Below are 27049 nucleotides of genomic sequence, written 5' to 3' on the forward strand. Positions count from 1 at the left end.
ATGATCCCAAATTAAATGGAGAAATATGGTCCGAACGGGATAAAACATCTTTAAAAATATTCCACTTAGGGAGGAACTAGTTAGACCTGATGTGGTTAAACATCCACCTTACTTCCAAAGGTATGGAGAAAGAAGATCTGTAAATGGTGGTATGCATGAACTTCCTTTCCCTACAGTGATTAAACATGAAGTACTTTTTTAAAAATCTGTAAACAAAGTATTTCTAAAGTCAAGAATAGAGAATTACTAGTTAGAACTGATTTTGTTGCTTGGGACTCAAGTCCCATAATTGCAGGAATACTGGGACGAAGAAGAGGGCTGAAGAGATTTGCAGGCCTGGAGATCAGGCAATTAGGCTTAACAGCCCACACCTGAGTGAGGATTAAAAAGTTCCCTCCGGTGCAGGCAAGTAGAAAAAGTTGTGGCTGGAGAGGTAGTAGCAGAAGTACTTGCTGGGGTAGGAGGAGGTGGCAGAAGAAAACAAGCTGCTGGCGAAAGACAGAAGTAGGAGAAGAAGGGACGCCGGGATTTACCATCCACTTATTCCAGTGTTAAATCTGCACTTGGTCCTTTTCCCCCAAAGTCTGGATTACAGAGTTTTCATAGCGAGAAGAGTGTGGCAGACTGTGCGTGGAGTCTGGCATGCTCCAAGGGTTCGTGTAGAGCCCAACTCCATGCCTGTGGGGTGGAACCAAAGGCAGCTTGGAGAGTGGAGCGTGCCTGGTCAAGAAATCAACAGTGGTAGAATCTGGGCAGCCTGTGATAGAGGCCGAGCGGCCGGCGACTGTTGCCACACGTCCCCAAGCCCTCAGGGAGTGCAGGAAAGCAACTGTAACCAGTTTCCTTTTACTCACGAAGGACTGAAATTAAATAAAGCTGACCGGAGCGTGTCAGACAATAGAGTGCAAAATATTTAGCACTCGTATGAGCCAATACTCTGTAGAAGGAAGTTTTAAACTTTATACGTTCTTAAAACAGCTTCAACAACATTAATAATTGTCGCGTGCACTTAAAAGTGACTAACAAAGACCAAGCCTCCGTAAAGGCCCAACAACATTGTATCTTGTAAAAACCAAGAATTGAACTTCTATAAGCCTAGAGGTGAACAAGCATTGCCCTCAGCCAAAAGACTGAGGGCAATGCTTGTTTTCCCAAAGGAAAATAACAGTTCCTTTGGGAATAACCATTACTACCAGAGGAAAAAGGGCTGATCTACCATCTTTAAAGGTGGAGCTTGTACATTAATGATGTATAATGATGAATAATGATGATGTAGAAGAACCAGCTATTGGTCAGAAACTCACATGGAGGTCGAATTCAAAGTACTTGGTTGGTGGCTTAACAAAAGACAAGAATGGCTGCTGCTAAGGCTTGGAATGCTTTGCCTCTCTGTCTCAGTGTGACGGCGGATCATCTTAGCTTATGCCAGTTATTGAAAACCTTTTTATTCTAAATCTTATAGGAAAAGACTGTACCTCTGCTTCCAGCACCAAGGTGCCTTTGGGTGTACATGTGCTCAATAAATATACATAACATAACAATGGTAAAAAGGTGGCCCTAGAAGGAAGGTGGTGTTAAAATGAGACAAAGACATCGCTTTTCCAGCAGTGCTAAAATAGCATTGGTGAAAATATTGTCTTTTCTATAATGTTGTACAGAATATGTTAAAAGCTGTTTGAGGTAGAAGCAGTTGTGTTTAAATGCAGATTAAGTAGTCAGATCTGGCAGGAGAGTGGACCAGACAGAAGCAGAGGTAGAAGACTGGGAGTGGATCACCCCAGTGAATGTTGAAGTTCTTGTGTTTCATGGTGCCAAGCAAAAAGCACTGATATTTTCTGAGGAAGCCTGCGTGTTTCATGGTGTCAAGGAGGAAGCACTTTGATATTTTCTGGGTCAGAAAATGATTGCGTTACATGGCACTGCAAGAGAAGCAATACATTCTTGTTTAAAGAACTTCTTGAACTATATTTCCTGGAGGAGAAGGATCTTCTCTGGGTTGAAATGTTTCGTCATGGACCTGTGGACATTTCATTCAATCCAAAGAGACTGATCAGGAACTGTGTTCGAACTTAGTTACAACCTTAACGTTCCTTGTTGGACCAGACTTACAACCCGAGGAAGGGGAGTTCACTCAGGTTATGAACATCACATTCAAAGGTGTTACACATTTAAGTGTTTGTCTTGCAAATTGCCATATACTTTGTTTATGTTAATGTAGACGTCTGAGGGCCAGAAGTATGTCATGTTAGTGTTTCTCCTTCAGTTATTTAGGCTGGGGAAATACCTGTTTCAGTGGGACAAGAGAGGAGTTTGATTTGCAATTTTTGGTTTAAAAAAAATGCACGTTTGAAAAAGCTCTTAAATGTGTCTGCTTCACATTTCTGGCCCCTCACAAATCCCTGTACAATTTGAGTGACGCCACACAGCACATCTAGTTGATTTAGTGCATTGCGGTTGTGTTATACGTAAGGATCTAAAAAGGTGAACCTCTGGTTGAAAGTAAAAAACTGCAATACCAGACCATCTGCCATGAATTCCAGTAGTTTATGTGGAAAGGCTTCCCACAGATAACTCACTGAAAGGTCCAGGAGATGAGCATTACATCGTAACAGTGACAACCCAATGTCCAGGGTGACCGCACGCTAACCCTGCCAGAAATGCCCTCCAACGACCAGCAAAGCAGGTCCTCGTGAACCTGAGGGGTGGGGGTACAAAATGCCCTCCATGTCCCTATTGAACTGGGAGCACTGGCATCTCACGGCCAATGCAGTAACCACATCTGCAGTCCTGCTCATGGGACTATGAAGATGTAGCATCCTCAAGAAAGCCCCTGCCAGGAGTCCACATTCAATTGGAAGAGAGCTAATCCTTGCTCCATGTTTATGAGTGCCCCTATAAACTGTAAACATTTGAAAGTGATCAGAAAATGCTTTTTAGTTTAAAGAAGAAGCCTAATTGGTCGCACAGTAATGTAAGGACTCCTCTGATGTGGCTGACATCCTATCTACGCAGAAAAAAGGTATGTCTTTCTCTACCTCTATGACTAGCTCCTAAAACTACTACATTCATTAATATTGGAGCCTATGTGAGGCTGAATAGGAGTACTACAAAGAGGCAGCAAGTGCTTCCCACCACAAAATGAAGCTATCTCCGATATTTGGGGTGGATAGGGACATGAAAGTACTTATGTCCTGCAGATGTAAAGACACAAGCCAATTGTGCAGCTCCAACGCCTGGAGAATCTGTGCCAACGTGAACATCTTTAAACAGTCCTTATGGAGAAACTTGTTGAGGAGTCTCAGCTCTGTGATGGGTCCTTATGAGCTAGGAAGTGGCAGGAATACCAGCCTTTACAGACTTCCTCTGATGGCACAATTTCCAATACTCCCTTCAGCAAGAGTGGAGTCATTTCTTGGGACAGGAGCACTTCCAGAAGAGGCTAAGCCTAAGTATGGGAATTCTAGGAGGGCAGGCGATCATCTTGATCCAAGATCTGTAGCACCCACATTCCCAAGGTCATTTCCTACCATGCCTTTGTGATACGTTCAATCCTGCCCCCTTCAGAAGACTTTTGCAGCATTGAGGGGGAAGAAAGCAGTATTGGAGCCACTGGGCATGAGGGAACCGAGGCTGCAAGCTTAGGATTTGATGCAACCCCCACCCCCCCACCCATCCGCAGTGGATGGTTAGGCCTTTTTAGGTGCAGTTTCTGCAGCAAATAAGCCTATCCTATAGGCAAGAGATATTACGGGGAACAGAGCAATGGGGCAAAGACAGATCCAACAGTTTTGCCACTTTACAAGAATCTTTCAGTTCCTGGAAACATTTGTTAGTCTGGGTACAAAACCAATCAGAAATGTCAAATGGCGGAGTGTTGACAGAGTGTTGGCAATCTCACTGGTGACTGGAGCTGCGGGAGCCCACTGTGCGGAAGAGTCCGTCTTCCATTCTATTCCCCTGAAGGAGGAGTCTTTTCTACAAACACTCCACTCGCGGAGCGTCGCGGAGTGCTGACAGAGTGTTTGCAGAGAGGTTGTGGAGCGATGGACCCACCAGACACCCGGGAGATTGGAAGGCTCCTGAGGACGCACAGCCAGGCGAGGACTCTGGTATCGTCTCACGGAGGTGGTGGGGGAGGGGGGCACAGCATTTTGAGCAATGTTAACGCCAATATAAGAATGAATGCTAAGAACTGATTAACTCACTGGCATTACTGCTGTTCCTGCGAGAGATCCCCTCCTTACACAAAGTCTGGACCCAACCAGAGGCAAAGCAATCTGGAGTGTTCCACTGAGACTCATTCCACCGGCACCTGTAACTGCTCTGATGTGCCCAGTAGTAGCCCCGCCCTCGCTCCCATTTAGAGAAATTCCCTGCTTACCTTCAGTCACGGATGGAAAACCTGTACCCTAATCATCCTCTCTGCACGTCAAATGTTCTACCCGGGCCCACTATAAACATGATACTTCAACCACACTCACAGAGCCTGCTGGAGAAATTGATATCTGGCGCCCTCCCTGCCCGTGAAACGAACGACCCCATTACAGAACCATTGCTTAACCTTCAAAAATCCTCAGACGAAAAGCTGACAAGGGAGACAGATAAAGTCACTTTCCCGCTGCCACAGGAAGCAAGCAACATCGCTTTGAGGGGAAAAGAGGTAACCGTGCCTTTTCTAAAATGAGAAGCAAATCCTTGTCGGACTACAAAAATGTAAAATGACATTTCAGACCGAGGGAACCGTTACCACTGGCGCAAAATGAAGATGGCCGCAGAAGCCGGTCTCCTGCCATCAATATATCCTCTGAAATGACCTCACAAGAGGAGAGCTCCACCAACTCATCCTACGCTTGATATAGCGGGTGAATGGCAGGTCCCCTCTGAAGCTGACCTGCTGTCAAGTCCCGATCCTCTGATAATACTGTTACAAGAAAAAAATAAAGTAACAAGGAAGAAGGCATCTTATCCCGGTTCGGAAACTAATCTCCCTATGTTACTGGTCCAGACAGAAGGCTTAAAGGGAGCTCACCCAAATAGTCCAGAACTAGTCCATTTTCACTCAAAAATGCCATTAGATGACTGACAATAACAAAGATGCTTCTGAGTCCTATTCCCGTGTAACAACTGCCGACTGGAGCCCAAGCCGAGACTCGGATAGGGTCTCTCAAACTGAGGCAGAAATAAATGCCTCAGCAGCTCGCCTGGTAAAAGACGTGGCAAATCTGACCCTGCGATTGAGCACAAACACAAACTATAGGGTCGGTAAGCGACTGACATGGAGTCCAGCCCGCCTTTTCCTCAAAAAAAGTAAGATCATTGAGAGAGCTAAATGCTGCCGTGATTTCCCATACGAAAGTTCCTAGATCTGCAACAATGGGTAACAGCCTGGAAGGGCGGAAGACCTCTTGTAGTTATGAAGGTAACCGCTCTGCCACTCCTAGTTCGAGAGAGGATTCTAATGAGGACTCCAGGAGAGAAGATCTAGAGATACAGATAAGAGGAAGAGTCGGTGTGAAACTGGCTATGACAGCGCAAGAACTTCCTGAGCATCAAGGAAAAAGGTAGTTGGGAGAATCTAACGGCACAACTTCAAACAGCAACTGGATTGATGGTTACTATCTCACTGTCCCGATACTTGAAATTATCATTGAGATTTTTATATGATTTCAAGGATCAAGCGATCCTTCTCACCTTGATGCATTGCAAACCCGTTTTTATTGAATCTCACATCGAAGCAACTAGGGAAAGACTACTAAAAGAAAAGGCGACAGGGGGTAATCTTTAAGACTTTCCTCAATCTAATTGAAGCAGCAAGAGAGGTCAAAAAGGCATTTCTAGACTGCTTCCGGGATTGAGTAAAACTAATGAAGCAAGATAACTACAGAGGTAGAAAATTTAGTCCAATCAAGATGATAGGGCGTCGAACCTGTTACAACTAGAGCCCAATATAATTATGAGGTTGCCCAAGATAAGAAAGGAACCTCGTCAAATTCAGGAGGTTGGAGCACAGTTGAATGTAGAATCCAACCTAATTCTCGAGTCCGATAAAGCTGGAGCGACTAGAAATCAGAAAAACAACCGACTCGACACCAATACCTCATTGATTCAACCAGGTTGTAGCACCATGCCAAAGATCTCAATAGAGACGGTAAATCGAGAAGCCCTACAGAAAAAACCAACGATGGATCCACATCACTACCCCATCTTTGGAAGTGATCTTGTAAAGCAGTAATCCTCCATCCAAAGTTAAAGAGAAGAAAAACCACATATCTTTGAGAAAACCTAAGAACACTCCTAGCGAGAAAATAATGAAGGCCAGTACCACAAGGAACTTTATAACAAATTTGAGAATTATTTCGGTTTAACCAGCTACGACTGTAAAATCAAATGCAAAGGACCAGAGGGCCCCTTCACTAGTGGCCCAACTGCATGAGCTAACACGGGGGAGAATGCTTAGATCTCAATCTCCCCAAGAAGTTATTACTGAATTGGAGATTGCAGAGGATCCCCTTTTACAACTCTACATATGAGCACTACAAATCGGAAGACTATTTGCCGGAATCAGAGCCAGACCCTGATTTGAGTTGGGATTTTCTGGAAGTTAAACAATAAAAATATTGCATGAAATACTCAAATCAAAATACTCCAGCATTTGAAACCTTTGAGTAAAAACGGAATAGAGCAACCCGAAATCAACCTCCTCCGGAGAAACGAATGGATAAACCAAACCCTTATACAGGAAAATAGAAAGGTGATTCTGGAAAGGGTGCTCAAAGAAGAGGATTATTTAATTCTGAACCGGGTGAACATTACGCGTTTATTCCTTCATGTCCCTCAATTGTGAGTCATAGAATCAAAAGACATTAAAATAGTGGAATTTCCAAACAAACTCGGAAATGATTGAGTATGTCTATACACAACTTCATCAGCCTCAATCTCCTTAATGGTGAACACAATTGAAGAACTACGAGCATTGGGATTCAACCTTAAAGACTGCAACACTTCGGCAGTCAGTTGATCTGATCTATATTCAAACACAACAAAAGAAAGAGCGCGAGAACGCGTCAGCAGTCGTAACATAGAATCCAGGGTCTCGTCCAAACCAGGGACAGATATTCCTGCGGTCTTTAAAGGGCCTGAATCCCTGAAAATAACCATAACAGGACCGAATGAAGAAAACCCACAAGGCGACGACCTCTCGCCTTAGTTTTCCTCAGCTACGATGGATAAAGCCCAGTCTTGGGACTGGCTACCAAAGCCTCCCGGGATTAGAGGGCGAACCGGAATGGACCCGGAATTCTATAGATTGGATCCCGGAACACTCGAGGATTCAGCCATCTGTTCCAGGCGCTGAACATAAGTTTGGCTGAAATGGACATTTGTTTCCAAGGATCTTGACTAAAGGAGACCCCGCTAATGGATGGCTTTACTGGCTACTTGAACAAAGTGCCAAAAGGGGTCCGAGGTAGACCTAGCTCTGGATTACTGACATTGATAAACGAGGGATCGGTGGGCAGGGTGCTACGAGTCATCCACCCAAACCCCCTCACTCAAATAATACTAAAATTATTAGATGACTATACAGAAGTACAGGGGAATCTAGCACTATTCAACCTTATTGGAACCCTGATGCCAAGGATTCCCATACCTTTGTTAAATGTGTCATTAAATGGATAGATTGGATATATGCTAAAATGGAGGGTGCATGGATCATCAGTGCAGATTTAAACATCGAGTGCTTCCGCCCTGCTCCAAGAGTTAAAGGAGTGATCGTGAAAATGCACCAAAAAAAGAGCACTCAATTAAAAGTCTGGCTGGAAGAAAAAGCCCTTAGAGACCTCCATATGGTAAATGGTCAAGTGAAGGGAGAACGGAAGGGAGCTCCAACTTGGCACTCGAGATTTGCCAGTGCAACCCTGGACTATTTTAGTTTCAGGACACCTCTTTCCTCGCGTAACATCTTTAAAAAGGTAATTGCAACTGAACCCAGCAATCACAACCTATTAGTGCCGCCTTCTCAGAAATCATGGCAGAATCAACGGCCCAAAATGTAATTGAAGCACTAGAAACAGCATTTACTGTAGTGCCGGGCGGAAATAGACTTTGCATTAACCCAAAGATCGTACCCTGCCTTACGGAAAACCTTAAAGCCTGGCAAGGGAAGAGATCCATAAAGTGTAGAATACGAAACCACCTGAGCACTATTTAGAGAAGAGAGAATAAAAGGAACAAAATGTGCTGGCAAGCCTAAACACGAATTTGATGCACTAGTGGCAACAAGGAAATGTCCCTTGCATCGGTATCCAAGGTTATTAAAAGCACTTCCATTGATCTCTAGGGACCAAACAATCAAAAGGGGAAACAAATACAAAAACTGGCTCCTATTTCATAAAGCCATTGTTTATCAGAATGATGCCGAATACATACTACAGGCCATTGATTAAAAAAATATGAGAAATCTATGGCAGTTGATACATGACAGAGAAAATGCCATGAATGTGCTACAACTAAATCCAATCCCCAAGAGTGTGTGGGTTGAACATTCTGAAATCATCTTCACCATGGGAGTCCTGGAGAAAGATGAGGCAAGCCAAGCAAAATCCTGGGCAATATAATGAGCGCAAGTAATTCCAGAGCACCAGGCTCGGATGGATTAATAAATGTTGTGCTGAAAAAGACCCGCGAAGCCTGGGGCAGATTTCTGTGCGACTATTTGAAAGGATTGCAAGATGCGGCAAAGGACCAGCCTCATGGAAACTAGCAGTTGTGATTCCCATTTATAAAAAGGGCGATAGAGGGAACCCTAGGAACTATCGACCTATTGCCCTCTTAGACGTACTGGGAAAGCTCTTTGCAGGGAGTCCTGCTCAAGCGTCTAAAAGAAGGGATAACAGTCAAAATCATACGAACCAAGGCAAATTGGCTTCATCAGTAATGTAGGCTGCGATTTGAACTTCTTGCTTATTAACCTTCTCAAGATGAAGACCCAGAAAGAGAAAGGAAACTTCTACAACACCTGCATTAACATGGAATGCGACTTGGACTGCATTGTCAGAAACCGGCTATGGGCTAAAACGTTATCAATGGGGTGCCTAGGGATTTAATAGCTGCAATTCAAGGCCTATACACCGGGACTGCCATGCAGATCAGACTTGATCAGTTTGGGAATCTAACTAGCGAGATAAAAACATCTCAAGGATTGAACCAGGGCTGCCCCCTAGCACCTATCCACTATAATCTATTCATTTCAGACATGAAGGAGGCCTTAGATCCTCAGAGATTGTGCCCCCAAGGATCAATGGAAATTCTGCTGCATGGCTTCTATGCACCGATGATTTGGTCCTGTTGGACAAGACCCCTCTCTCCCCCACCCTCTAGAAAAAGCTAGACACATTACAGAAGTATGTGCAACAAAACAGACTGAAAATCAATACTGGAAAAATAGAAATGCTGAAAATTGAAAACTCAAGAACAAGTAGTAAGATCAACAAGCTGGTCGCTGAGGCCAAATAAAATAAGATCTGTGGCTGAAATAAAATATTTAGGGATAATGATCAGCACAAGCAGGTGGGGGATGCCCTGGAATCTCAATCTGAATGTAAAAATAAAGCAATGGCTGTGCAAGGTATGACAATAGGGAAGAAATATGGAAAATGTTATCTACTCCCCATCACCAAAATTTAGTATCAAAATGGTAGAGCCAACACTGTCCTACGTGGCAGAGGCGGGTTCGGGGCTGCCATGCCATTCCTGGGAGAAACTAGAGCATTTTCTGGAAGAAGATCCTAATATTGCCAAACGCAATTCCCATGGCTATCCCAAGACATGAGCTGGGTCTCCTATCATTGCATGTATGAATCGTTTGGAGAGCCCTGTTGACTTTCGGCAAACGTAACACTGCGGATTGCCCGCCACAGTTCCATATTATAAGGATGAGAGAAGAGGGTATGACGGACTGGGCGTTAAATCTATGGCGAGACAGATGCCTGGGAATGCGCTCTAAACTGGGTCTGTCAGATGATATCCTCTGCAGAAATCCTTTAGTGGTTAAAAGAGCACTATGGATGACAGATTGGAACAAAAAGGAAACACGAAGATCAAATTCAAAGATTCACACCTTATCTAGATCACTTATTTGACAACTAAACATCACTCCATAATATTTGAAGAAATTCCTGCATGCCAAATATAGGGACCCGTTTTTGAGATTTCGACTGAACATTCTACATACATACCAGTCACCCTACTTAGATACAGTGGTATGGTTGAAGATGATACATGTCGTCTATGTAAGACCCAGAGACCCTAAAATATTCTCATCTGCCTGGAACTAAGAATTGAGAGAACACTCTTCTTGTACGAGCGGATGAAGAGAACTTTTGGGACAGACGCAAATGCCTGGTGGGAGTGTCTTTACAGGGGAACTAACCTAGGCCTAATGAGATCTCTGGTAAAATTCACAGAGCTCATATTTGATCAAAAACTCAGAGAATTTATCAAATCTCAAAGAGAAAGCGATAGAAACGCTTTGGCTTTTGGATGTAACAGGTCAGTATAAACCCCCTGGATGTACTATCTTAGTCTTTGATGATGCCAAATGGGAATAGTCACTGAGAATTGTGCTAATTGAGGATTTGATAAATTTGCAACTAGTAATTAATCTGTGATTTTCATCTTCCTTATTTATTTTTTGGCACTTTTACCTCTGTATTCTTTGGACACTCTTTCCTGTTAATTCTGGGTGGCGTTTTTCTAGGCTGGTATTTTTAAATTATTAAGGATTGCAATAGTGAAAGTGTATAATAAACTAAAGGCAAAATGCTAATGCTAACAAACAAAAAACAAAAAAATGGCTTGTCTTGGGTGAAAGTGTCTGGCCTTGCCTAGGAATAGCACCTTAGGACTGTGCCCATAGCAAGGCCCACAGTGTGTGGAGGCTAAGCCCACAACCAAGATGTTCTGCACCATATCTTTGCAATCCTGGACCAGCTGCACGAAAGATACCTGTAAATGTGCAGGAACATGGCTGCACACTATTTCAGCTGCTTCCCACAAAGCATGGGAATATTGTGCCAGAGTACCTCTAGGGCTAGTAGTGGCAGCGTGTATAATTAGTTCTCTGGCAAAGCATGGGCAGTTTATAAAAAAAAAATAAAGATATATGTTAATCTGGTCCAACCCTATGTTTTTGTGTCATGTTCATGTCCATGAATGAGCTGGACACTGGCATGGACCACAAGGGAAGCAGCTTGTCTGTTAAAGTCCCGCTACAGTACAATAATGGGATCTTTTCCAACATGTGGGCAATATGCAACATTTGCGTAACTAATGAAATGGTGAGCAAAAATCATACCTTGACAGAACATATCGGCATCCATATGGTGGCAAAAATATTGCAACCCAAATTATAACAGTTACAAACTTAATATCCCAAATAGATATTAATGTATAGTAATTAATATTTTAACCCAGGCAATTTGGCAAACTTAATTTAAGATTAAATTGGTGCATACATTGAATAATGCTTAAGATGGTCACTGTTGAGTACAGAAGACTTAACAGTGTTCAAAACTTAGAAGGATTAACAATTTACTAAGGCTTTGGGGTTATACTGCAACAATATTTGAGGAACTAGTGTAAAAAGGTGCATTTGGCACATTGGTCACAAATTGGATCATTCAAAGACCACTTTAAAGAACTGTTACGGGGATTCCAGCTTTGATTTGGAGGAATCTATTGGCATGTTCATTACAAATTATGAACAGCAAGTTCATGGATTCTTTTCAGAAGCTATGCAAATGATTACATCACCCCGGCACCTCATCGACCTTCCCTGGCTTCCACTGAGCGCACAAATCTTCAAGTCTGGTTGCATCCTCTATAAGGCAGTCACGCTCAAGTCACCCAGCTACTGAGCGGAGAAACTTAGCATCTCTGGTGGACAGTGCATCACCAGAAGAAAGGACAGTGCAGCCTTGAAATCCGCCGCTGCAAAAATGAAAGGACCAGAAAACAAGCATTCTCTGCCTACGCCCCAAGACTATGGAACCTTCTTCCCCTCAACATCAGACTTTCACCCGTGTTCCTAAAATTCAGAGAAGAACTCAAGACCCACCTCTTCAAGGAGTCTCTCCTCCTCAACACCTAGGCCATCTCCTTGCCCTTCGCGCCACCTGATTTGCTAGATGCCGGCCGCCCCTCTCCTTCCCGCCACCCAGTACAGCTGTACACCTCCTTTGTGCCTCTCTGTATCCTACCCCCGCTGTATTTCTGTTACCTCTGAAAAGTGCTCAGTTATGCTTAAAAAGTTGTGTTATTCATGTGGACTGTCGTATACCTCTGTAAATTGCATTGCAGGTTCTATTTTTTTCATCCTGCCCCCAGGTGCCACCACCCGCAGAGTAGCCAGCCCATGTTTCTATGCAGTGCAGACTGTGCAGGTGGGCCCAGACAGCACTTCAACACCCAGAGTAAAGATTTGGGGAAATAACAAACCTAATACACCAAGTCAGAGAAACATCCAGATGTCAGAAGGGGCCAAAAGGGATACAAATGATGCATACGCCAGGTTGGAAGCAACAGATCAGCAGAGTCTTGAAAGGATGTAAATAAAAGATCAGGAAAAATGGCAAGAATTAAATACCTAAAGAGGTTTATATGGACCACATTGTTCAAATGCAACAAGGTAGAAAACCTAGGAGTTTGAGCCAGTGATGGTGTATATGGAAGAGGGGGATGCCTGAAGCATCAAGGGGATACTTGCACGGGGGGGAGATTCTAAATGTCAAAGATGCAGTTTTATAAAGTATTGTTTTATAAAGTATTGTTTTACATCCTGTGCTGTTCCAGGGTTCACAACAAGTTGGGAAGTATGAAGCATGTAGGGCATACGAGTAACATACTTTTTAAAAGCGCTCCACATTGCGACTCAATCCCTTGCTAAGCCCCTACCACCACTCACATTTGTCACAGGACACTGGCTCTGCGCATACCACTCCTGCGAGTACAAACAGAGGAGAACTCCTTGTCCTAGAAAGAGCGACGTCCACATCACCACGTTCCAGATGGGTCCTTTCCGCCGATCGTGCAGGATGAAGTTGAAAAGCACTGCGTTCAGGGAAGAATGAAGAGATAGAGAAAGCAGGTTAGTCAAAACTGCATTCAGCTGGAAAGGGTGCGGTGGCAAGCAACTACACTGCATCTCTAGGGGCCAGTTGCCCACATTCACTATGGGATCTGGAGGTTTACACCCCTTTACCTAAACAAAAGCTGCTGCAGGATTAGGCACAAAAAACAAAAAAATCAATCTAGGAGGTGAAAAAAGGGGTAGAAATTGGCCTTTTTTAATTTTTTCCATGAGAATGCAGCAAGGGTCTCCCCCTGCATTCTCTGAGTGAGTCGATTTCTGCCCTTGTACTCATGGGGAAGAAATAAGGGCTCCCTAAAGGGAAGGTGTAAAGCTGCCTTTATTTTCACAGATAATTTGTTTAGTGTGCGCACAAATAAATACACAATAAAAATCAGCAAATCGGCTTTTTGCCGCCCTATGCAAAGATGTATGTGCTTGCCTCAGACACTGTTGTTCAACCTGGAGGACACAATCAAATATTGGTAAGGTCCACTTTGCTCTTCATCCTCATCAAGTTAAACTCAGTACAACAAGAAATAGGACACAAGAACATGCATTATTACAGCACTTGGAACCAAAAGTAAGTTGGATTGAAGTGCTAATTAAAAAATGTATTATCCAGTCCTGGATTGGTTCTTTGCGGGATTCTTGTCTTGCATTTGTAATGGAAAATCTAAGTAGCAGAAATGGAACTTAAAAACAGGACTGGATGATTTGCTCATGTTGCATGGGACAACTGGAGACCTACTAGCTCAATGATATTCAACCCTCCCCCCACACCCAATTCACAAAAGGCTTCGATATCTTCAATATGCAGTTAACTGACAGTTTTCCTCTCCCTAGTTTTCCTTCTTTTATCTCTCATTTTGTCTGTTCCTCACAACTCATTTCCTTACTTTCCTCTTGGATCCATTTTACATTCACTTCCCCAATTTTTGGCTACTCCTTTTCCCTCAACCATTTCCTTTCCTCCCCTCCCCATCTGCAACAGTTTTCATTCTCCTGTTCTCCCTCAGCATTTTATATTCTATCCATCTCTCAATTGGTCCTCAGCCTCTGCTCACTATATAAACTTACCATCCTGGCACCAATTAATTCATTTATTAATGAATTCCTCCTTCGTTCCCCCCTGCACTGTTGCAGATGTTTGACTTTACTTTCTCAAACACTACTCAAATTGCTCCCTTTGTATCCCCTCACCCATCTCATTGCTTATTAACCTCTGCTACCTAGTGTCTTTTACCCTGCCGCCACACCTTAATCCCATCCATTTTCCCCTCACTCCCCGCTTTCCATTTCTCCCCACTACCTTCCTGTCCATTTCCTTGTCACCCCCATTTCATTTCCCCTCACACATCAGCCATCAATGTTCCCATTACTTACTACCGAAGCACATGAAGAGGACGAAGAGGACCGGATAGAAAAATCCAAAGCAGATTGCCAACGCGTACTCGTGCACCACAGCAGAGACGGTGAACACGGACAACATTGCTGCCACTTTAAAGCGCTTGCCAGTGAACTGTGAGAAAATAGAGAGAATGACACGGACGGTGAGGTTTGACAGAGGAAGACTGACTGGAAGGGCAGAGCAAGTGAAGGCGAGAGACTGTTCTGTAAAAAGGAGAGATGGCAGTGGTAGATGGGAATGTGAAAAGAGGCATGCAGGAAAGAAAAAATGCAAACATTGCAGGGGGGAGCCATCTATAAATCCAGGAGAGTGGCAGTATGGGGAGGGTGGTGTTAAAATAAGGTAGGGAGAGAGTGAAGGGAGTGTGATAGTGGTGACAGAGGGATAGGAGTCGAGAAGAATATGACAAAGGAATGAAAAGATGGAGAAAGCCATAAATAGGTTACATACAATCCGTTCACTGTGTGATACTTAGAAGGGTGGTGCAAAAGGAGCTGGGCGTAAAGGAGCTGGACATAGTGATCATGAGATGCTACATAATTTAACATAGTAAGGCACTTTTTATTCAGTCTGAAAATTGCTTGACATTTAGACAGCACAGACCTTACACGGTCGGCAGTCTAGCCCATGTTTATTGCTCGCAGACTATTTTGAAGCAATGTATTGGTGGTCTATCGGCCACAACTACTAGGAGGATGTTTCATACATTCACCATACTCCCATAGAGAATATTCTGCAGCCACTAGGAGGGTTTACTATACCACCGTTGGTGTGCGGTTTAGTGAGGCCAACCTGTAGGGTTCCATGTTCTTTTGCCGACAGCAATTACTTCATGGTAATATTTTGATCAGCATGTTTTTATTTCAATTGGGGGTGGGGTGGTTTTGCCCCATGGCCAATCTTGCCCTTCATTACTGCCCCTACCCCAAAACCCAACCCACCCCCTTTTTAGCCCTTAACCCACAATTCCCTACATATTGCGAGGAAAATTCCAATAAGTACTTAGTGGTAAAATGACTACAAAGTAATTACTGTTGGCAAAAGAACGGGATTCCACCTTAGTGGACCTGCAGAGTTTCACCAAACATTAGGCTAATTCCCAGGGGAGACCAAGTAAAAGATTGCTCACACAGAACATATACGAACAAATAACTAACATGTATTTTAAAAGAATGTGCATTTAGATTAAGTGTACCTTAACTTTAAGTATCACTATATATAATTAACAATAGTAAGGTATTGTAAAGGGAAAACCACCAACACTTTAAATGGAAAACCATATACAGTTGTATACAAAGAGGTTACAAGGAGGTAAAGAAAAAGTGGCAAGGAATGACATGGTTACAATATATTACAGGCTTTATAAGGTGACACCAGAAAATTACCAATATGAAATTCACAAGTCAAGCCTTAGCCCCTGAACAATTGTCCAGCAAGAAGCAAAAGTAAACTTTCACTTATTTAGGAGAAGCTTAAAACAATACGTAAAATTCTCCCTTGGACTAGTACAGGACAAAGTCAATAAGCAATTGTGGTTGTGTTACAAATGTTAGGTATGTACTCCCAGGTGGTGTGAAGCGAAGGAGAGACTATAGCAATTTGGGGAGCAGAAGGACCTCACAGCAGATACCTACACCCAGGTTCCGCCACCTCCAAAAACAAGGCCAATGATAGCTACAGCTAAGGACTTCGTTCCCTATAGAGATTTACACACCCTAGGGGTGGGAGGCTGAGGGGGCAAAAGAGTACGCAAACATGCCAAGGAGGCCCCCACAATTACGAACAACTCCAGGTGAATCAGAAGACTTAGGGAAAACCAATCATGCTAATGTTTGCAGTGAAGAAAGTTCAGGGTAAGAGGCGAGTTAAGGGGGTTGGGATGGTTGTGAATGAAGGATAGCACAGGGGCAATGCACTGGTCTTTGAAGCAAGACCACATAGAGCAAAGAGGTTCGAATTCTGGATCCGCACTTAGAAACCAAACTCCGGTATGGTATTAGGCAGGTTATTTAAAAAAAAAAATAATAATAATAATAATTGGTTTGAAGCTGGCGACAGTTCAATTTTCCTTTTCAGACCGCACATGCCTGTAGCGGACTTAAGTATCCCAATGCGTGGAAGACACCCACTTGAAGGCATCTGTTCAGATAACCCTCCGCGACCAACATAGCTCTCTGGAAATGGTATTCATCCGTCACTATGGCTCTCCTTCCAACCCCTCAGCAGACCTCTCCCTACCTAGCCTCCTCCAAACTCCTTGCTCCTATTCAAAAACACCACAGTCAGACTGAGCAGGCTGGCTTTTATAGCCTGGTCCCTCATCCCCTTTGGTGGTGCTTAGGGGCACGAACTGCAGCTAGGATTTGACCTGAGGTTATGTCAAGTATTGCCGCAATTTTGGATTTTAAAAGGGTCCAGACATGTTGATCGCTTTCCCTCCCCTTTGAAGCCTTGATGGCATGACCGATTTTGAAATCAGAAGTTAGGGAAACCGAAACCATTGATAAGCAAGGGAAGTTTGTTGTAAATAGAAGGCTTTCGTCATGGATGGTAGGGGAAAATATAATCTTTGGGGATTCTGACATCTCTTTTTATGGACAATAGACAGTCTTATTTTGGGGATTCTGAAGCCATTTTTCGGGTCTCGCTCAAACTCTTTGCTTCCCACTCCCATTTTTGTTGTTGCTGCTGCTTGATCTCCAATTGCTGGCCAGAGGGACTTCTCTGGGAATCCCCCTGCCATTATGTCCGTTTTCACCTTATATGAGGTATATGGTATTGGGGTTTGTGGGGTGCATGTACTCCTGTGACTGCCCCTTTCCCAAATGCAGGAACCCAGTGAGAGTGATCGTACAATTCCCCACATACTTTCTTCGTGTCTAGCTTCCACTAGCTCAGGAGGACCCTGGCATTTTGGATCAGCCCACTGTCTGTCCCCATGGCTAGGTAGGCACTGTCACGGCCATGTTGCTGATGAGTTCCAGTGGGTGAGGTCATTTATATATTTAACAGAAGAAGCTGGAACCTTGGGGCACTCTAAAAGGTCAGGTTATGAGGGGGTCATCTGATCTTAAAGTTAACACAAGTGCTTTTAGTCTCTCAGTCAGGAAGAATGCAATCCAGCATAGGGCGATTTCTTCCACCCAATGACCTCTAATCCACTTAGTAACCTCGTGACTAATGGGGTCTAATGCGACAAATGTCCACAAGGATGATTGCACTGGTAGGGTTATTGTTGGTGTCAGGGAGAATTCTCATTTCTGTGCTAATTCCTTTCAATCTTAGAGACCCCCAGCTCTTCTGCTGGACTTTAGGACTTAATTTCTATCCTAGAGTGAGCGAGACCTTTTTCTCACTCATGTATTTTGATTCTGTATTTTCTTTGTCTGACAAACTTGTCAGACTTTGTTTGGAGTCTGACAAACTTCATAGGAATCTACTTTTCGGATATGATATATGATATGGTATTCATAACGCGCCTATACACAAGTGTTTCAAGGTGAGACAAGGCAAGGGTGGGGGAACAAAGGGAGGCCAGACAACGATCATACTAGGCCAAATGTCATTTAGATTGCGCAAGTGCAGGGGATGGGGCAAGGGGGAAAGCGCGGGAGCAGGGGGAAGGGACAGTGCAGTGCATGGGAATAGAAGAATAACAAGTAAAAGTAACGGGCAGTGGCAAGTGCAAAGGTGAGTGCAGACATCAGGTGTCAAGTGCTGGTAGTGGGACTGTAAGGATACAGAAACAGTCATCTAGTGCGGGGGTTGGCAGGCAGTGCAGGTGTGTGTGTGACTGGCGGGGGAGGGACCTGGGCCTGGGATCAGAGGGTGGCCAGGTAACCAGTGCTGATTCAGTTTCAGCCAGGAGGTCAGCAGGTGAGAGGAGGAGAAAAGGCAGAAGCAAAGAGAAAGGTTTTGAGGTACTTCCGGAACCAGAGATGGTTCTTCTCAAGTTTAAGGGAAGCAGGGAGGCTGTTCCAGAGGGAAGCCCCAGCCGAAGAAAGATCTATCACCAACTCGTTGCTTGGAGAAGCGACTGACCCTGAGGGAGTTGGAGCGGATGAGCAAAGAACTCGAGAAGGAAGATATTTATAAAGAGAGAGTTGAAGGTATTGAGGCCCCTGGCCCCAGAAGGCCTTGTGGACAATGCAGAGAGTTTTGAACTTGATCCTCGTAGCCACTGGGAGCTAGTGCAGATATTTCAGTCATGGAGAAATACGATCCTTGGGGTTGAGGCCAAGGACAAGTCTTGCAGTCCTGTTCTGGATGAGTTGCAGAGGGCGGAGAATAGAGGCAGGCAGATTTAGAAAGAGGCTGTTGCAGTAGTCCAGCCTAGCGAGAACCAGAGCTCTGGAGACAGTGAGCTTCTTGGGGAAGGAGAGGAAAGGTAGAATACCTCTGAGGAGGTGCAGCTGGTAATGTGACTTCTTAGAGATGTCAGATGTGAGGAGAGAAGGAGTGTGTCAGGGACGTCATTTCACCAAAATGCCAGGGGTGGCGGAAGTGACATCACACAACCCTTGACCCCCTAATGACATCACCAGAAGTGATGTCATTTGACCCCACCCCAAAGTGATATCGCGGGAAGCGATGGAACACGACCTTTCACCAGTTGACAAAACATGAAGTGGCATCACATAGCATTGTACACTACGAAAAATATGGTTACGATACCACTATATTGTGATGTACATTTCATACCTGAATGGATCGCCATATGTATTGTTAAGATCAGTGTGTATAGGCCCATATTACCAAATTACTGTGGTTGCAAGCAGACGTCCATGATCAAATGATAATGTGTTATTATAAAGCACCTAAGCTTTAGCACTTTACATAAAAGAAATATACACCCAATATCACCCAACCTGTGTTGATACCCATTTATCGACCTCAGAAGGATGAAAGGCTGAGTTGAGGCGTTTCAGAACAAACTAAATCAGTGACTCACCCCCTGAAGTGTTCCTGAAATAAACCTTTAATGAGTCTAGCAATTATTGTATAGAATTTCAGAAAGACATTTTTTGGCATTCCTATTATTTCTTATTTAGGTTCAGTGCTGAAAGTGTTAGACTTGTGGCCCTCATGTTCTAATTTTTCTTTTTTGCCTGAACAAGAAAGCTAGCCACTCCAGAATTAAAGAGCCACATGGTGCTGACCACAGCCCAGGAGCTTGCATTGCAAGCAAAAAAAAAAAAAAAATACATTTTAAAAAACTTTTTTTGAGAGGTTGCAAGAGTGAGACCACAGAGGTCGCACTTGCGACCTCTGGCAACCCCCAAATGACGTCCCTGGAGAGTGTGGGGTTGAAAATGACCCTGAGGTTTTTTGCCTCGCAGGTTGGAGCAGGAGGTAGCCAAGAGAGTCCGGCCAGAGAGCAACAGGGAAGGAGGGAGCGGGTGTGTCTTACTGGCATTAAGGCAGAGGCCATTGGCGGCACACCAATCCTGGATAGCAGACAGTCAGAGATGGGAGACGGAGAGGAGGTGGCCAAAGGTAACCTGAAAATGAGCCGAGTCATCCGCATAGCACTGAAAGTTGGGGCAGAGAGCGGCAATCCGGTGGGCAAGAAGTGCCAGGTATAGGTTGAAAAGCCAGAGAGAGAGGTTAGGCCCCTGGGCGACACCACAGGCAGAGAAAAAGATAGCGGAGAGGAAGGGCCCAAGTTGGACCTGGGAGGGTCGGTCAGAGGAGGAAAAAAGTCAGCCACGCCAGGGCCTGACCAGTGATACCCAGGTTATCATGGTTGACCGTGTAAAAGGCAGAAGAGAGATCAAGCAAGATGAGCACACGGGGTGTTGGAATTAAGGTTGGAGAGCAGGTCTTCATGGATGTTCAGGAGAGCAGTTTCCGTGCTTCTGGCAGTTCTGAAGCCAGACTGATGGCCATGAAGACAACCAACAGATTCAGTGTGGAGATTAAGTTGGGCGATGGGCAGTTTTTTTAAGAGTTTGCCCAGGAAGGGAGTGATGGAGATTGGGCAATAGTTAGCCAGACAGGAGGGGTCGGCAGAAGGTTTCTTAAGGAGGGAGTGCTTCAGGGGGGATGGGAAGACTCCAATGGCGAAGGAGTGGTTGCAGAAGTCGGCCGGGGCAAGAGCCGGGGAGTCGAAGTGGTCCTTAATGGTTTTGGAGGAACAGGGGTGAACCGGTTTAGATGAGACTTTCAGAGATCGGACTTGTCTCGAAACTTTGTCTGCGGAGAACAGGGGAAAGGCAGAGAAGGAGGGAGGAGAGGTGGCTACAGAAGGGCCAGAGGAAGAGCAGGGAGTAGAGGGAGAGGAGGAGAGTGATGACAGAATTGTCCTGAGTTTTAGAGATGAAGTGAAGTCAGGGCCGTGCAGAGGGCCTGGGAGGAGACTGGAGAGGTAGAGACTGCAGCAGGATTGGTCAGTTCCTTGCAGATTTTAAAAAGTTCAGCCGAGTTGTTAGATGCCACAGAGACGCAGGTTTGGATAAGAGCTCTCTTCTTGGGGAGGACAGAGAGGCGGTATTGCCTTTGGAGTAGGCGGCAGGCCAATTTGTATGGTGACACACAGCACCTTAAGTGCAGTGTCAGAGAAATCCTTTAGATTTCTCTTAAGGTTTAAATACCTTTTCGTGTGAGAACTACTGTTCCCAAGAATAGTAAAGTGAAATTGACTTTACTTACCTTTTCCCTTTGTAGGTCCAGCACGCCCCATCTTCTGTGGATTGCTGGGGGGGTTACTTAGTAGCCCCTTTTCCTACTTATTTAACATTTACTATGTTACCCTCAATACTTTTAATGGCTGGTGGCAGTGGTTAATTTTCCTACCATTGTGCTTCTCTACCGCAGGCCAAATCCTCAGCTGCACTAAAGCACTCATGGTTGACCATTGTGTCAAAATGGCCCTGGTTCTCTTTTTTCACTATTTCTTGTTAGTGTGGTCTTGCTTGGGTTTTACTCGGTGCGCCAAACCAGGTTTAACGCTTTTGTTTGTTTTGCCTTTGGCTGGCTCCACTACTGAAACCCGCCTCTGGCCTCAGTGTGTCTGGCAGGGTAGGAAGCTAGGGAGGTGCCTGAAACTCCCTGTCCTTCGTCTCCTTGGTTACCTGAATGCACTCAGTCCGGACTGGCTGGCTGTCCTTGTAGGACAGCCACCCTGATGTTTGAGTGACAGCTGGACTGTGCATGAATGGGAGAAACCTGCATAAAAGGAGAGGCTTCTTGTACTGAAGACAGTCGAACACTGAAAGAAACATCCGAAGGAATCATGCAGAGAAGCTTGCTGCATCCTCCTGGACCAACTGCCCGGTGAAGCCCTGCTGCTGTGCTGAAACTCCTTTTCCGAATCGACTAGAGATGCTCTGGAAAGGACGACTTCTTCCCTTGGGTTGGTGGGACCAACTAAACCCAGGATGAATTTTGCTGAAAGTCCTTTCCCAACTGACTGTACTTATTTGCTGCTGCTGTAACTGAGTGCCAGGGTTTGAGAAATCTGTAGTCGAGTGCAACGTCTAAGCCAGACCTTAGCTCCAGGAAGATCCTGAGGACCCTGCCAAAGTAGGACAACCCAAGCTCGAGTCACACCAGAGTGCTGGACTGAAGTAGTGAGGGAAGCCCATTCAGTGTCCAAGATCCGCGGGTGTGCTATTGGCCGGTAGCTGAAACCACGAAGTGCTGTTGAACTGAAAAGAGCCCGTAGCTGCCGCTGACCTTTGAACTGCAGTGCAGGAGTTCTCCAAAAAACCTTCCTCTTGTCCCCACGACTGAGGCCCAGGAACACAGGATCTGTAACCAGGACAGAAGCCAGCTGGATCCTCTTCTAACCTAAGGTACTGTTCTGACTAAGGGGTACTTACCTCTTTGCCTGTAGCTTGCATTTTCTCACTAGACTTGCAGTAGCTGCTTTTCTAGAGTTGATCTCAGCTCTATCTTTCACAAGCCTAACAGGTTGTGGCCCAACAGTGATTTTCTACTAACTCTAACTTTGTGCAAGACTTTTTTGCCATCTAAAAAATTGCCTCCGCTCCAAAGACTTTATTCAAATTGACTTTGGCTGTCCTGGCTCCCTGCAGACTCTTCTGATACATTGCCTTGAATTCCAACTGTCTCTCATAGGTGGTACATTGGGTTTTAACTAGTATTGCTGGGAAAGGTTTTATCTAGACTTCATTGGGGGGTTTAAAAAGTGCTCACATGCTCTGAGAACTTGTTTCCTTCCTTAACCTTTCCCACAACCTCAGAACTTTACCAAGTACAAAAGTAATATATAAATTCCAATACTGCCCTAGCAATTGAAGTCACCTAGGGGTGTAGGAAGTGTGTATGAAACATCTCTAAAGAGTATCTTCTTATCTTGATTCTGAGAGTTATGAAGTGTATTTTTATTGTTCCACATTGCCCTTTTAAAAAAATGCTTATTTAAAACTGACTGTTAAATAATAATTGTTACTAGAAAACCTTGTGTGTAAGTGTTATTTGGATACTTGTATGTGTGGATCTCGATGCTACAGCTCTACAGCTCACATATACCCCTCTTGCGATAAGTCTGGCTGCTCACTCTACTAAATTGCATAGTACAGACCTATACCAATAGGTGTATTAGTTAATCCCAAGTGGACAAGACTGGTTTAGTCTACCACAGGGTTACTGCATACAATCTTGCCTAACAGTCGACATTATTCATTAGAAGGTCATAAATGGAGAAAAGTGTGCATTCTGTTTCTCTCGTTGGCCTGAATCCATGTTGCGATTCATGGAAAAGGATTTTGAATGACATTCCAAAAGGTGACAGTAAATGAATTTGTTGAGGACTTTGCAGATAAAGTGTGTTGGATATTGAGCAGTAATTGGCTGGGTTGTTTGGTTCGGCCATGGGTCTTTTGGGGAGGGATTTATTGACAGCACTTTTAAGGCGAGTGGGACTGTCCACAGCCTGAACAAGCCATTGAGAAGGGATAGGAATGCAGGAGTTAATCACGATTGCGTCATTATAGTTCTGTAAATTATCAGGGAGAGTTGCATGGGGGTTACAGGTCTTGCAGAGAACCCGCTGGGTTGATGGTGTTGACAGTGGAAATCAAGTCCTGGGTGGTAAAAGGGAGGAACAAAACTAATGATAAAGAAGAATCTGTAGTCATGGATTCCCTAGTTCGGTCGTCAAGTGCTGGTCCTTTCCTAACTAGGAGGCCTTGGATATGTTGAAAATTACTGTTGCAGTATATCACACATTTATCAGAGTTGTTGCCCAAGTGCAGGAGTCGTGTAGTAGGGTTCTTGAATTTTTGTATGATTTTTAAGACCTCCTTCTAACCATGTTGTGCGTGTGACCTTTTTTTGACGGATAATCCCTACACTTTAGTACTATAATTGTGCACTATAAACATGTTTCGGACAAGGTATACACACCATAAGACCACGATGCTGGTAAAGTGCGCAGTACAAATGCTGTATAACAACCATTTGGTCATGTTAAGGCAGCTTGTCTCTCACGACAGTCCTTCAGGTTTTTATGCAATTCTGCTTGGGAACAAACCATTTGGAGATATGTTTCTTTTGTGACTTTTTGAAAGGCTTCTTTGGTGCCATCCTATCCAGAAGTGACTACCTCTAGTTGTAATTGTTAATTTGCTCCTTTGGAGCTCTGGTCAAAGTTTCAGTTGCTTAAAGAGGCTTGTATGCATTGGGGTTTTCCAGCAGCGTGTCTGTTGAGACCTGTTTCAATGGCCTGGTTAACTTTGGGAGTACTAGGGAGGGTTTCATGAGTGCTGGCACTTCAGCGAAGATGGTGAACAAGCTAGAAAGTTGCTCTCTCCTATGTAAGCAGACTGAGGGGTAAAGGGCAGTTCTTGTAGCAAAAACCATTCAAGACATGTCCAGCTTCATGGGAAGGTTATTTAATCAAATATTTGAGATGAAGTCAATAAATGTTTGCAGAGAGAAACATTGTAGCACTGATATCCTCCTTCTCAAGCCAGATGTTAAAGTAACCCAGTATGATGAAGTGTTGGTGAACTATAGACGGACACTCGTCTGCGAAGGAAGGCTTCTATGAAGCTGGTCTGTATGTGTAAAGTATGTAAAGTGTTGACATGCATAACATCAAGTAGATTATGAGATTTACAGTCTGGGATACCAAAGACTGGAGTTGCAATGTTGATGCAGTCCCTGTGAACAAGTGTAGTTCCTCCTCCACTCCAGGCTGCTTTCTTCCCCCACTTAATTTTGTAGCCTAAAGGAATGGTTCTGTGTAGAACTAATAAGCAATATTATGAGAGCCAGGTTTCTGTGATAAGGAGTAGGTCTCCTTTGTCCAGGAATAGAAGGTCATAGATATCAAAGAATGTTTGGCTGTGCAGCAAGCATTGATGAAGACATCTGGTACTAACCATTCTTAAGTGGTTCCTTCCTATAGTAAGGAGTTGATTTGGTTGACTTGTACATTAGGTTTGTCATGAACTGCTGACCTTTGGTTTTTGCCTTCATCTTCAAATAAGGATCTTGGTGGGTCTGGTTGTGCAACAGCATTTTATGTACAACCCTTTGGTGAGGGCTGTGCAACTATTAACCTTGGTGCGTGGGGAGGGGTCGGTTAACACCATACAAGAAAGGGAAGAAAAGCCCCTCTTAAAAAGGTAGGTAACGTGGACAGATCGACAAGGCGCAACTCTCAAGTAGGGGGTTGCAGGCTGAAACATTTATAATTACTCAGCACCCGTTTCTCTAGAAAATACAGCACAATGATGTATTGAAAAAATATACATCTTAATTATGCTGCACATGTAGAGCTCCAAGTTCAAATACTTACTCCGGCACATGATATACCGTATTAAAAAATACTGGGCATATGTATAAAATCAGTAATGTGTTTAATGGCTGTCCTCACCCCAAGACTTTAATGTGGTCTGTACAGGTTGATTGTCCAGATTCCAGCGAGGGATGTCTGCCGGATGCAGTTTCTTTACACGAAGGCCTGAACAATACGGACTTCTGAGCTGATGTGGTGCTGCAAGCTGGTCTGACCAATGGTGTGGTTGTCAAAAGGAACTTGCTTGAAGTTATATGTTGTTGCTATTGCTTTCTACTATTTTCCCATGCACCGAGTTGCTAGCATTAAAAGAGCTGGTCATTTGCTGCTATTGTGGAGAGTTGTTTGAGGAGGGATTGGGAGGTCAAGAGCCTTTTTGGCAGGACAGGGAGGGGGAAAAACAGGTCTACGTCCAGTGTTGCGCGATTGATTTGTAGGAATTGGGAAGTTTCCTTCTTTACTCAGCTCAGTTTCTGCTACCTTTCAGTGTTCTAGTCAGGAAGAGGTCTTGCTCGGAGGTTACTGGTGGGTATAAGGGAGATCTATGACAACCTGTTGTGTGGGTCCCTAGGTAGTACGTTTCATTGTCTTCAAGTGATGTTTCAGTTGCAATTCTTCGGGTTCCCGGGTCGTTGCAGGCAAGCAAGAGTTTATAATATGCACTATATTGGTCTTTGAAAGAAGTGCAAGGTAATGAACATTCAGGTACTGTGCAGAGTAAGGCAGTCTATACAAAAACTTTCTGCTATGAAAACTATTAATTTGACTGATCAAAAAAAAAAATGAGCTATGCAACATTTATTCAGATTTGTTGATTTACGTCTGGCTATGCAAGAGTTAGTCTAATTGTCCAAATTAAATATGGGTATTCAGAGTGGGTCTAGCTATGCAAATTGGTCTCATTGTGCAACACAATGAAAATTTAAACTAAATGAGCAGGGAATATTTGCCCATTGTGACGAATCCAGGGAATTCGTCCCTTATCCCCAAGGGGAGCCAGACCCCGCTATGCTTAACACCTCACAAGGATCAGGGTGAGAGGTGGTGATTGCCCCCACCCACCCATCTTAGGGGGACAAGGAATCCCCAAACAGGATTTTTGCTCATCCTCCCTCCACTACAGAATCCCACGTATTTGTGGTCTATATCAGGAATGAGCGGGGAAACGACACACAGGGCTCTTTCAAACCGACGAATGTGGTTTCTGACCGTTTATTGTTGCCATCATTGTGTGAAGCACAGGACCAATGATCTGTCCCATCTCGTTTCAGGGAACAAAGATCCAGTGACTCAGACAAGAGAAAAGCAGAAGCAGAATCTAAAAAAAAACAAAAAAAAAAAAAAGACTGCCTTCTCTGACCAGCACTGCAGCAGAGAGCAAAATATGCGCTGCGACCCTGGAAGTGGTGGCATGGCCCGGTCATTACCCAAGAGGGGGCAGGACTTAATAGATCAATAGAACCAGAGAAAGGGTGAGACACCATATAACCTAAGAGCGGATGAGTTTCAAACTAAGAACTGTACAACCTGCTAAACTGTCTGGGAAAAGCCATAAAATCATTTGGGTCGGGGCAAGATCAAGCACCCAGGTGGCTGAAAAGCCACATAGCCCATGCTGGGCTGAAAACCAAGATATGCCTTCGGGGGTGGGAACATTAATAACTTCAGAAGGGCTACAAAGCCACATAGCCCACCTTGGGCTGAGCAAAGAGATACCTCACAAAGGGGTGAAAGAAGTGAA

The 27049-nt window shown here is 44.3% G+C and overlaps 1 protein-coding gene across 1 annotated transcript in view; it reads right to left on the bottom strand.

The window, feature by feature from the left end:
• SOAT1 (sterol O-acyltransferase 1) overlaps window positions 1–27049 on the bottom strand; it is a 454029-nt gene that overhangs the window by 18446 nt on the left and 408534 nt on the right. Inside the window, exons 14-15 of the mRNA XM_069641479.1 lie at window positions 14513–14648; window positions 12962–13107 (exon numbers count right to left, since the gene is read on the bottom strand). Of these exons, the coding sequence (XP_069497580.1) occupies window positions 12962–13107; window positions 14513–14648 (282 nt within the window). The remainder of the gene's footprint in view (window positions 1–12961; window positions 13108–14512; window positions 14649–27049) is intronic.

The sequence above is a fragment of the Ambystoma mexicanum genome, chromosome 1q, assembly GCF_040938575.1.
Source record: "Ambystoma mexicanum isolate Mex_15411 chromosome 1q, UKY_AmexF1_1, whole genome shotgun sequence".
Classification (NCBI taxonomy): Eukaryota; Metazoa; Chordata; class Amphibia; order Caudata; family Ambystomatidae; genus Ambystoma; species Ambystoma mexicanum.